The 13,809-nt window shown below is 39.5% G+C and overlaps 1 protein-coding gene across 1 annotated transcript in view; it reads left to right on the forward strand.

Annotated features, from left to right (window-relative positions):
• The window catches only part of MAGI2 (membrane associated guanylate kinase, WW and PDZ domain containing 2), a gene marked incomplete at its 5' end in the record, with an annotated part of 532,170 nt that overhangs the window by 381,017 nt on the left and 137,344 nt on the right, over window positions 1-13,809 (forward strand). Inside the window, 1 exon segment of the mRNA XM_035896847.1 lies at window positions 698-880. Within this exon segment, the coding sequence (XP_035752740.1) occupies window positions 698-880 (183 nt within the window).

Raw genomic sequence — 13,809 nt, forward strand, 5'->3', positions numbered from 1 at the left:
GCTGCTGGCCAGCCCAGCCCCACTGCTGCCGGCGTCACGAGAGCAGTTGAAGTCACAACCTTTGCACCTTCCTCCCACCACCCTTCCTCACCAAGCACAGCACAGGAGAGAGGCACGGGGAGCCCCCCGCCACCCACACTGCACACTGAGGCACGCGGAATGGGGACGCGAAGGTTGCACAGCAGTTACGTGTGTCACTTGTTGGATGCCAAAACCCCACGTCTTTAGAATGAAAAGCTCACCTAATATTTAGCACTGCTTGTCAACAAATGGAGTAAGATATTCAGGGGAAATGTTCCTTATTGCGGGTCGGAGGGAAATTATGGAGAATGTATTACTTTGTAGACAAAGCTGAATTTATAGGTCAGGAAAGAGGTTTTAAAATTACCTCACAGATCATTTTTATTGTTGTAATTATTTTAGCTACACAATATCCACTTCTAAATGTATTTCTAATATGAAAGAACATTTATAACTCCCCAGTTATGGTTGATCTGCCATAGATAAGAAATATGTTTTAAGCTTTGTATTAATATAAGAACTCACAAATATTTTTTTGCCTGGAATGCCTGCACTCTTTATTTCCTTGATTTTCATACACTGTCTCCTGCTTCAGCCAATATTGTTATTTGCTGTCCCTGCTGTGTCATGACTAGATCAGAACTTTTGTCTTTCTTGTTTGTGTTGACTGATGTAGAAAAACCACTCTTCACCCGTGATGCATCACAGCTGAAGGGGACTTTCCTCAGCACAACTCTTAAGAAAAGCAACATGGGGTTTGGATTTACCATCATTGGTGGGGATGAGCCGGATGAGTTTCTCCAGGTGAAGAGTGTAATTCCTGATGGGCCTGCAGCACAAGATGGGAAAATGGAAACAGGTAATTAAGACAGTTTCCCTGTTCTTTTATATGAGAAGTAGAATGAGACATAGATTTATGAGTCTCACTCTCTCCATGAACGCGTATGTTTTTCCATATTACTTTCTGCGTTAATGTGTAACACATCTGCTCTATAAGATAAACTTCTCAGATAAAACTTTCTTGTAATTTTTCTTTCTAACAATGCCAAGCAGCTTATTTTTTCCCATTTCACAATATTTTATGGGAGAAAATATCTCTGCTCTCCTACATAAAAATGGGATGTAATGTTCTTTGGTTTATAGGCTGTTTACTCAAGGGGAGTCTGTGCATGGAAAGAAAAAGAGATAGGCAGAGAGAGCACAGACTACTAAGTACAAATTTCTTTCTTCAGAAAGGATGGTTTTGCAAAATAATCAAAGTCGAGTCTGATCCAACATTGTTCTCATTAGAACCATCAAAACAGGAGTTTTCAGTGTGGCATATGGACACGTAGGCATCTGTGGCCTACTAATAAAGAATCTGTGAAAACTAACTAAATAAAAGAAACTTTCTCTGAAGACATTTAAAGCTGCTCTTAAGATCTGGACCACCACTGGAAATATTTTCATGTCCACTAATTGATAAAGATTGCAAATCACAGTCTTAAAGGTTTGGAGGGTCACATAAGCTCTACGTATGGATGAAATATTTTTGGAGGAAGAGGAATTCAGTTTCCAAACCAGCTGTCATCTCCTGTAGAAGACAATCAGACATTAATAGAATAATTTCAGTTAGCAGGGACCTCCAGTCACCAACCTCCTGTTCAAAGCAGGGCTAACTTTGTGGTTGGATCAGGTTTCTCAGGGCTTCAGGGCTTTGAGGACAAAGCCACTCTTCTCAGTGGTGCCCAGCAACAGGTAAAGGGGCAACGGGCACAAACTGAAGCATAAGAGGTTTCAGTTGAATATGAGAAAGAACTTCTTTACCTTGAGGGTGACAGAGCACTGGAACAGGCTGCCCAGGGGGGTTGTGGAGTCTCCTTCTTGGAGATATTCAAAACCTGCCTGGACGATGTCCTGTGCAACCTGCGCTGGGTGACCCTGCTTTAGCAGGGGGGTTGGACTGGGGGATCTGCAGAGGTCCCTTCCAACCCTTGCCACTCTGTGATTCTGTGATTCATCCATGGGACATGGGAAATTTTATACAACAGACATCCCACAGCCTCCGCGGGCTCCTTTCCCAATACTTAACCACTGTCATGGTGAAGATTTTTGTTCTTTAGATCCAGTTGGGATTTCCACTGGTGCAACTGATTACCAGTGACTGTAGTCCTGTGTTTGTGCAGCCCTGTCTTTGTGCACTGTCTCTCCCCAGCAGTCCTTGTTCCTCAGATACTAGTTAGGCTGCACATTGGTACGAGGACATGTGCACAATTATTTTTCCTTCCATTTCTCACCAAGACTTTATAGAAGAAATGCTAGTTTGGGATTTATGTCGTCCCTGCAGAAAATCAAGTTCATGGTGGCCAGACTCACTGTGAAGATAAGAGAATATCCTAGTCTGTCCCAGACCACTGTGGATGGACCACAGCCGCAGAGCAGGATCCTTTTAGTGTGTTACAGTACAGGAGGCAGACACAGAAACACACACAGGCACCAGTAATGTAGGTAGAATAGTCCCGAGTGAGTCTTCCGGAAATTTCCTTTCATCCTTCTTTTGTTGTAGCAAAGAAATTATCTGGATTATCATATGTCAGAATAAATCACCCTGAACTCTAGTTTATTCTGTAGGACTCTCCAGGACTTTGCAAGTAGGAAGTATGAAGGTTGTGAAAAGCATTATTTTTAAAACACCACAATGTGCCTCAAGTTTTATATTACAGCTGGCATGATGTTTCTGATGCCAAATAGATAAACAGATAATTTATATAAAGAAGTAAATTGTAAGAAAGGAGTAGAATGTAGATTGTTGGCATTGGTTTTATGAAAAAAAATTAGTCTAACAGCTTTTTAATTCTCAATTCTCATTGCCATTTTAACTTAATGCAGTTTGGCTCCCAAAGGCAAAATTAAATTAGCTGATTAAGCGAACAAAGGATACAACAGACTTCCTGAAGTTCAGGAGATTTTAGTAACATGAACTTCATTTTTCCTAATATTTTCATATTACCTAATGCACTGCATAAGAGATTTTCCTTGCTTGTGATGGTTTAGCATTCTCAGATCCAGCACTCAAATATAGTTTCTTACTAATCCATCTGAAGTGTGGGCTGGTTATTGGTGAGCTTCTTCATATGGAGTTCTTTTCTCTGGAAAAGAGAGGATCCTTGTAACTTACTTAAATTTTTATGTTGAAATTGAATATGGGTGTCATAATGCTATTGATGGTGATTATTGTAGTCACAGATTGTGATGGGAATATACAGGAAAAATGTGCTTTAAAAGACATAGAAATAACATTGATTTTTTTCCAAGGTAATTAATCCAACTATATTAAGAATGCAACACAGAAATGTGCATCCAAATGTATAATCACTCTATAATTATGTGAGCCCGATATGTACAAAATTACATCTCAGAATAAACTCTGGCCTCAGATGTCTTCATTTTTGAGAAGAGTGACAGAGTTCTGATGTAAAGTAATTGGAGAATCTCAGGCTAACGATTGTGGCATCTAACACGGTTTCTACGAACATTTGAAGTCGTTTCTAAATACGATAATGGCAAAATGAAAAAAGATATTTAAGGTCAGGATATTTATAAAAGCACTGTTCAGCAATGTGCTTGTATTTCCTGATATCCAATCCTTTTCACACTTCCTGAAGTAGGATTTCTCTCCCTATTCAGCCATTTTACAATCTAAACAACTGGAGGTATGAAAGCCTCCCAGGTTGTATCAGTAGCATTTTGTTCATGAAGCTATTAAAATCTTAGGTTTTAAAATTATTTGAAATTACATATGTACTTTTTGTTTGCTAGGTAGGCATCCTTGGGTGACAAATAGAGCTTTTAAAATAGTCTTTTTTAATGTGAACTGTGTGTTGTGCAATTTATGTGCAGTCCAGCTATGATCACAGTCATAGGAAGCTTTCATAAACAATCAGAATATCATATTGTGGCAGTAGGGCATCACAGAAATCTTGGCAATGGTGGCACCATGATCTGTGAAGCAACCTGTGTGCAAGGGATAACCTCAGGTGCTGGTGGTCCCAGCTGCAATACAACCCTGGAGCCTTTCCCTTGCAAGGCTGATACTTTTTTTTTGGCCAAGTAGTAAACAAAGTTCTACTGGTTTAGACCTACATCAGACATGGGGAAAAAAGGAAGAAAAGGCACCGTCTCCTTCGTCTTGGCCACAGGCTGAAGACACCGATGCTGTACTGTATCCTAGTTGTTAAAGAAACAAGCTCATAGAAAACGAATGTTGTCGCTTTGGTTTAGTTCTCCACCCAAATCCTAATTTAGGAGTCAGGAACAAATGCTATTCAAAAAGAAGCATGAATCTATGTAAGATGTTATTGTCACCCTTTTAATGTGATCACAACACAGTGATTTCAGCTGCAGGTTTCAAAATTAAAATAATTTTGGATTTCATCCCTTGGAATGTGGAAGCAGCTGCCTGACAGTGACTTGGCATCGCTGTGATGCTATGGAACAATTAAAGCAGTGAGGCAAACCGAGTGCACTCAGATGCAACAAGAGATATCTGAGGTCCTGGTGATCTCACAGTCCTGGGCACTAAGAGGTAGCTATAATTGTCCCAGATCCACATCAAACCTCACAAGCAGATTCGGAGGAACCACATCTCAGTGGATGAGTTGAAAACAGCCAAAATTACATTCCTGATCCCATTTACCAGATGTTTCAGAATTCCTAAGGGTTATTATGCCCTCGTGTAAATCTAGCATCTGTGAGCTAATGGCTGTTAATAATACTGCAAATGCATTTCTAGGACATGTTTTAGCATTTGGAGCTCAATCAAGCTGCTGGATATGAACATTATACTCCACAGCACCTCTGCCTACCTCAAGACAGCTTAGAAGCTGATACCACATTCTTTCCTGAGAGGTTACATTGCTTTGTCTTGTCTGAAGCCTCACACTGCCAATAGAAAACTGTCTGCATTTAAGAGGACCCTGTATCCCATTAAAATGCTGAGTGAACGTCACTGGTAAAAGGCTGCATCTACATGAAAAGATTTTTATACAGTGAGTGATTTTGAATGACTGCTGTTCTAAGGCAAACAAAGATTTAGGCCTGCGGCTGAGTCAGATAAAAGCTCAAGCTGCAAAGGCAAAAACTCTCCTACAATTCTCAAGGTTATTCAATGGATGAGATAAACTGAAACACTCCCACATCATCAAGCTTGAGAAAGATTCTCACTCTGCGCATTTGAGCAAGTTCCAGTTCCTTTGGTGAAAGTTTCCGGGAAACAGCTCAAAGACATAGAGCACAAGTGATTAATTGAGTCTGTTGATGACCCTTCTGACTGATGAATAGCTATCGTTGTTGCAGGTTGAACTTTCCAGAAACGTATATATATATCTTTGATGAATTGTCATAGCTCAGCAGTGTGAATCAAGAAATGGGAAACATGCTCTTTCATTTCATCAGCCAAGCATACATTTGGCCAGCTCCAAGATGCTAAATCATCTGTAAACAATGCAGACTTGGGCTTTTCTAGATGCTTTTCTCTCAGGAATGGTAGCTTCACTATGTTAGTTAATTATTCTAGACATGAAAATTCATAAATGTAAGATAAGGTTCAGCTAACAAATATAGAAGTCTACAAGACAGGTGTCTACACCTACGATATGAGTAGACAACTATCAGTTCTAGATGACTGTATTAGGATGAAGCCTAGAGACTAGAGATCTAGAGTCTAGAGATCAGTCCCGCATCTACCATTCAGAACTTCTACTGCACCTTAGAGATCTCCAAAGAGAGTGAGACAGCTGTTAGAAATACTGGAAGGAGTGACCCATGACCTTACTGCTATCCGTGGGCCTTCCATCAAGACCCATAACAATCCTCTATATATCACACACACAGGCACACAGAATGGCAAGGGTTGGAAGGGACCTCGGGAGATCATCTAGTCCAACCCTCCTGCTAAAGCAGGGTCACCCAGAGCAGGTTGCACAGGACATTTTCCAGGTGGGTTTTGAATACCTCCAAAGAAGGAGACTCCACAACCCCCCTGGGCAGCCTGTTCCAGTGCTCTGTCTCCCTCAAAGTAAAGAAGTTCTTCCACATATTCAACTGAAACCTCTTATGCTTCAGTATGATGAATATGATGAATTTTTCAAGAAGCTGAGGTTACCCTAAATGTAAGCAAATTGGAGAGACTGCACACTTGTTGATCTGCAACATCATAAATGTTGTTATTCGCTTGAATAAGAACAAAACTAAAGCCATTATTAGGTCGCTGACCCTACAATGTCACTGAGCTTAAAGAATAATTATCTCATCATCACTCATGCATATTTTTGCATAGTAAGGCTAATATCTCACAATCTCTTAAAAAATAGACTACTTGAGACAGAAGAAATTGAGGACATGTTCAAAAGGATGCATTTTTACAAGTTCAAACTGATCCTTAGTTCTCTTCCCTGTTTGTCCATTGTCAGTTCAGATGAACAAACCATTACCTCAACTAATGTCAAAACAGATGAGATGCAAGCTGTCCAGTTTCAGCAACACCAGAAAAGTTGAACTATGTATGCATAAGGAACGTCTTCAATCCAAAGAAGCAAATATGAGCAACCTGATCTAGTTAGCAGTGTCCCTGCTCCTGCAGGGGGGTTGGACTAGATGACCTCTAGGGGTCCCTTCCAACCCAAAACGTTCTATGATTCTGTGATTCTATGATATGTTAAAATTAAAGAAAAATGTTTGGGAATGTGAATACTGTCAGAATATCACTACAGGACTCATCATCTCTCACATGCAATCAGTCAAGATCCATCTGACAATATTCCCTTCTACAATATTCCCCCTCCATGGTAGCTGACTGTTTACCACAGTTGTCATCTCAAGAAGTTCATTGACCAGGAGCTCAGTGACGAACTGATCACTCACATATGTAGGACTTCATTTCCACAACACCAGAAGCTGGCTCAAATTTAGTTAGCTCACCTCCCCAACACCCTATTACCACCTTATCTGGTGGCACCAGGAAGACTGGCCTCCCAAAATTAAGTCATTGCATTAGGAACATGAGAAATTGTGCTACCTGTTGGACTGCTGAGGAAGGAGTATCTTTTCATTGTCCTTATGCATCTCCAGGCTAAAACACTCTTTTAATATATACCAAGGCCTCACCAAGTGTCAGTCTTGCAGCTGCAAGCTTATGGCACTTGGCAGGTCTGTGAGAGTGGAGCAGCATACATAAAACCAGCTTGTGTTATCAACCTCCCTTAACACCCTGGCTTTGCTTGGAAGCTATGATGTTTCATCTGAACCGGTAGTGGGCTTTTGTCTCCCCATTTCAGTCTAACTAAGACCAAAGACTGATCTCTCTCTTCAGATGTTGCTATTAATCCTATGGAGTTAAGAGAAGGAAAATTAACCATTTGGAAAGTAACTAACAGCAATAGCAAAAAATATTTCAGGCATCATGGAGGGTGAGAATTTCTCCCACCCATGTTAGGCCAGTCGGTGTGGATTTCTCTTATGTTTACAGCTTGTGTTCCTAGTCCCTCCAGCACAGGCAGCTGAGGCAACAGTGCAGAACAGCAGAAACAGTACATTTGCATCATGTACAACCAAAATCATTGCATTCTTTGTTCATCCACAACACCTACAGTTCCTTTCACCAGTGATGCTGGTTACATTTTCCTTTTTGTGAGCCAAACCAGGAGGAACTGGTAAAACTTCAGTCTGGATTTCTAAAACCAGTCTTCTTTCATTTCACAATTTAATTTGCCTTTTCAAGGAGAGGAGATTGAGAGGGTATTGAGACTGGAACTGCAGTGTGAATGCTGTGGTCTTCACACCCTACATGAGGATGGAGCTAATGGATGCCCTGCTAGTTCATAGCTGAGATGAATGGCCATCTAGGGGTTGCACTTCGCTTTTTTAAAATTTGTGCAGTACACAGAATCCCACTTCATACAGTCCACTTTATAGTTTTCACCATAAAAGCTTGCATACATCATGTAACTAACACCAAAACTGTTCAAGAGGTGTATGGGAAAAATTAACCCCGACCTTTGAGGATCTTCCCAAGGTAGACTGATGCAGTGTTGCTAGTCCTCACAAATTTATATTGAATCTCTATGTAACCAGAATTCTTCAAAGCGCAACTCTTTTTTTTTTTTTTTTTTTATAAAAGGTGAATAAATGTGAAGCTTAGCTTAAATTTTACAAGGCAGAAGTTTCTCTTCCCCTAGTCGCAGAGGAAAGCTCTGAATATGACCACATTTTACTTAAGAGGTTTCAAACAGAAAGCAAAGAAAAAAAATGCCAATTTTACTCTTTATTTGATATCATGTATTGAGACTGTCACTTTAGCTGGAGGAAGGGATATGACTTGTGGTTTTGAATGCTTGATGGTGACAGTAAAAATAACACTTGCATTTTAGGAATATTAATACCAATAAGGAACCTGGCAGCAGGAAGATATTATTCTTTTTCAATCCCCCTTGCTCTCCTATTTTAAAGTAGACAATTCATTGAACTCTGCAGGTAAATAGATAAACCAGAAGACAGCACTTAGGTAGCTAGAAATTTTTAGTACTTGTGCTATTTTTTCTAAGATTAATTTTCCTTTTTTTTCTTATTTTTTCATGTAAAACAAACTTACTACAGCGGTCACAGTAATATCTGTAAATTGCTTTTTACAGTAACCAAAGACATGGGAAAAGTGTCCACTTCTGTCAAAAAGGGACTGAATTCTAATGTTCATGAGGTTCCTATTTTAGTGTTTTCTTCATATTTTTATTCTTTTGGTACTCACTAGATTGTTAGGTACTCACTGAATGATAACCAGGACAGAGATGAGCCTAGACTAAAAAATTTGTATCCATATTTTGTATGCCACATGTTGTTACTGTCTATGTCTGAGGTCTTTGTGTGCATCTTGTCCAATTCCTTTGGTTGGCTGGTGTGATATTCAGTAGCCTTGTGTTCTCCCCGAGGTGCAAAAATCCATATGTTGCTATCTCTTCTGCCCAATACGGAGTTAGAGCTTGAGTCCATATTGCCTATCTATCAAGCTACTGAGCATTCATTAAGCACTGCATATAAATCTTTCATACTAAAACTATTCCCCCTTTCATAAATATTCCTCGAGGTACAAAGAGAGCTATTGATTCTTTTTAGCCCTGCCATTTGGCTTTTCCCTTGAAGTCTTCAATTAAAATTATTTATACAAACTGGAAGAGAAATTACAGCAGAGCATGTAACTTGGATTTCAAAACACTTCTGAAAATGGGCAGTATATTTTTTAAGTCACAGGAATAATTAGAAAAAATTTCATAGGAACATCTTGTCTTTACCTCACACGCTGTCTCACTTCATGGGATGATTCTTTTTCTGCATTACTAGTAGAAATGGGACTCAGTGGTCTCTGACTCCATATCTTGGTTTTTAGCAGTAAAGTTTGCGATAATTTAGAAATTTTGGGAATCTTCTATCTCAAGATTTAGGCTTAGTACCTGAATTTGATGTCGTTCAAAGCATCACATTAAGGAACATAGATCCCCAAGTAGAGTGTCAATAGGGAGGAAAAGGTTGCCTAGAGCTCAGAAGTGAGTTTACCAGCTTTTGGGGTGCAGTTCAGTTGGATCAATATATGTGTTCAGTGCCATTAAAAGTGCCAGAGATCCCACTTAGCCTCCTCCTGCCCTTCCAGGCAGCAGTCCTTTGTAAGTCCTGTGTTGTACCTGCAAGCCCCGTAAGAACATAGAATCATAGAATCATAGAATGTTTAGGGTTGGAAGGGACCACTAGTGGTCATCTAGTCCAACCCCCCTGCAGTGAGCAGGGACACTGCTAACTAGATCAGATTGCTCAGAGCCCCATCCAACCTGGCCTTGAATGTTCCCAGGGATGGGGCCTCCACTACCTCTCTGGGCAACCTGTTCCAGTGTTTCACCACCCTCAATGTAAAAAATTTCTTCCTTACCTCTAGCCTGAACCTACCCTGTTCTAGTTTAAAACCATTTCCCCTTGTCCTAACACAGCTGGCCCTACTAAAAAGATGTTCCCCATCTTTCCTATAGGCCCCCTTTAGGTACTGGAAGGCCGCAATCAGGTCTCCCCGTAGCCTTCTTTTCTCCAGGCTGAACAAGCCCAACTCTCTCAGCCTGTCCTCATAGGAGAGGTGCTCCTCATCTCAAGTGCCCTGACTTTAGACGCCTGCTTAAACAAGCACATTCCTCCTTCAATGCCTTAAGAGGAGTGTGTTAATAGACTCCTTTGTTTTTCCTTATCATCTATTACAGCAAGCACTGATTGATTCATTACTGTAATAATAACCCTTTTCTGACAATTTTTAGGATATTTGTTTCCCCTAGCCTAATTCCAAGCTCACAGTTGTGGTTTTATGAACACATAAGAAACACCAAAAACCCTTTTAAACTTAATAAGCTTAATTTTCTCTCATTTAATCAAAGAACAACATTATAAGAAGTCTGATGGTTGAGTTCAGCCATATACTGGTGATTATAAATTAATTTTCATCTCCAGCACTTATAATATTTTGGTTCAGATAGTATTGGTGCCTATAAAATATATACCAATATTAGGATTGAATAATATATGTAACTTGTTTTCTTTCCTATAGTGATTCTTCTCCAAAAGAGTCTTTTTTTTCAAGTCCAGATAACACACAGAAATGCACCAGAAATCTGAAAAGAACAGTGATCTTTCATTTTGCTTTGATAAAATCCATATTTATACACAGTAGACAACTCATAGTATACATAGTTTATGGCACTTATTTAATTCTGAAAAAAAATCATGTTTGTTGACACTATATTTTGATCTGTGTCTCTCAATCCTAAAAATGATAATATGTGCTTGCTACTTGAAACAGTAAAATATTGGACATGTAAATAGGTGAAGTTCTGGGTTATGTAAGTGTGCCACATAGTCTTCTGCAGGAGAGAATATATAAGCAGATCTGCTTAGATTTAGTAACTTAATTCTAATGGCTAAGCCATTAGAGCACCAACTATAGAAAGCTGAACTTTTGATTAGAGATGGCTGAGGTCTGAACATGTCCAGCCATGCCAGATACCACATGTACAGCACTTGCTGTCTTTTTTATCCAACTGTTTTACCCTTGATCAGGTTTTCACTGCAGTTATGTTTTTATTTAACCCAGAAACCAAAAATGAATCAATTCAATGGGAAGAGAGGGCATAATACAGATAGGACCTATGGTAAACAATCCTGTCTCTTATGGACAAACGCAACACAAATCATATACACAAGATGTACACACTCTGTTTAACCTACGCCACCAGTTTAGGTCTCCGTAACAAGAGCAAATGGAGATCTTCTGGTGCTCAAAGGTGCTGTATCTTCAGCAGAGGATGAGATCATACAGAAATCAAGAAACATGGTAAAGTAAAATATAAAAGAGTAAAGGTGAAAAAGCAGACAGAGTGTTTGGAATATGAACTATTCAAGTATGTGAAGCCTCACTTTCCTATTAATTCAAGGTCTGACTCCATGGAAAACAAGGCCACAAAGGCCAAAAGCATAGACAAGGATACTAAAACTGTCATACATATTGCAGCATGCAAAATACAAAGGCAGAAGAAATGTTAAATGATTTTTTTCCATCTGCTATCACACACTAAGATGCTTTTATCCCATTTTACTCTTCATATTGTTATACACCAAACCAGTTTGTGTGACAAGTCTCAGAAGCCCATAAATTCATTCTGCGATCTGAACTCCACCATACAAACTCGGCAGGTTCCACTATTAAGCTATTTAACAGAGGCCAGGAGATGATAAATACATTGTCATAATCCTCACAGTTATCGGGACAATTTTTGTAAGTTTTGCAAGTTGCCAGTTGAGTAAGCAGTGTGCAATGAACTCAGTGGCTGCCAAAATGCTGCAGTTGCAGAAATAACTTTTCTCCTATCAAATGTAATTAACATTTATCTCACATGATTTGGCTATTTGTATGAACAGACAAAAATATGCATTGAAAATGATAGTCATCATCTTCTCATGTACCATTTCATTCAATAAATAATGACATCTTATTGCTTAACAAGAAAAGTGATCTGAGAGGGAGGAAAGAGCTTCTTTCTATATAAAGAGATACAGGGAAAGCGAGAACTTCATATTAATGAAATTAATAATCTAGAACTGTACTTTCCAATATCACCAGCCATGCCACCTTCAATTTTCTTCTAATTTTATTGTTTTGGCATATAGGACTTTATTAGACCATTCAAATATCAAAATAAAAAGTAAAAGTTTAGTGAGTTTCAGATTTTTGTTCATTTTGTATTAAAAATTAAATAGATTAAGAATGCATAATCACTTCTCTGCCTCCACATTTGTGCAACCAAATACAGTCTCTATGTATAATAAAATCTGAGAGTTCAGAAATTCAGCTCTTCATTCGCCTTTAACCATTCTTTGAGCACCAATTTTAAAGCTAAAATTTAAAGCACATTTTAAACCCTTCGAAAATTTAAGCATAAATTAAGTAATAACTTTTAAGACACAATTTCTGCTGTGTATTTAGAATGGGAAATATCTTTCTTGACAGATAGCAAATATTTTACTTGAGCAAATTAGTTAATGTCCCTGAATTTCCCCATCCAAGAGGAGATATTAGAACTTTGTAAAGTCCAATAATTATTGCAGTTAGCAACTCCCATCATAACTACTATAAATTTTAGTGAAGAGAAGCCTAACGGAGTTCAGCTTAAGATATTTAGGCTACCTACTGTATATGTCCAATTGTGTGGTATACATTAAATCAGAAATCTGTGCTCAAGCGCATGTAGATCAATTTTTCTGTCAGTGTCTGAGTTTCTCATTTGGTGCATAGCATGAAGTAAAAATATCCAAAGTTGCATTAGAGATGAAGAAACATTTCCAGGCATGTAAGTCATATTCCAACAGCTTTGTGAACCTTTAACTAATGGAGGTTACAGAGACATTTCAGGCAATTTTGTTATGATTTCACTGCTAAAGCATCTTTCACTGTCTATTGCTGGACTCAGATTATTAGCAGGGGTGCCTCTCATCTCGCCCTCTTTAGCTGTTCACATAGCCTTTGTCAGAAGAGCAAAGTTTATTCCAGCACTTATGCAACTGCCTCTTTGTAACTGATGATACTGACATTTTAAAAAATGGCTTGTTTGTTTAAAAACCTGTAATGAAAATTTCTCAATAACATAAGGAGCACTTTTCAAACTAGTAGGCGGGCATGAAGTTAATCCTGATGAAGCGTGAGAAGCCCCTGGAAAATTTCATCCAGCCTTCCTTCTCTCTGCCCCACATATGTCTTCTTCCCTCCAACAGTCACATAAGTGCAATATTTATCCTGAGTCAGTGAATGGAGGTGGAGCTGGAGATGCAATGCTCTGTGCGTGCAGCAGCGCGGAGCTGCCCAGGCAGCACTCGCTTCTGCTCATCTCCTCTTCCAGTAGATACCACAGGGGAACGGTGCCATGGCGGTGGAGTCAGGCTCCCCTAAACACTGCTCCTCCATCATGCCCAGAGAAGAGAGGACTGTGTACAGGAGCTAGACAAATTCTTGGTGAATGGAGCTCAGGAGTTTTGCCAGGACTCAGCTATTGATCTCAGGGGATGACTGGGGTGGGAGGTGGGGGAGAAGAGGCTCCCATCTCTAGAGGCTGCATGCAGGACTGGGAGGATTTGCTGGAGCTGAAGACATGACAATTCATTTTTCTTCTGCAGGGAGGCAGAGAGAAAAGGCAGTAATTTTATGCTCAGAGATGGCTGGAGAGTGGGTGTTTATGT

The sequence above is a fragment of the Egretta garzetta genome, unplaced genomic scaffold, assembly GCF_000687185.1.
Source record: "Egretta garzetta isolate BGI_Z169 unplaced genomic scaffold, ASM68718v1 scaffold156, whole genome shotgun sequence".
In the NCBI taxonomy this organism is placed as follows: Eukaryota; Metazoa; Chordata; class Aves; order Pelecaniformes; family Ardeidae; genus Egretta; species Egretta garzetta.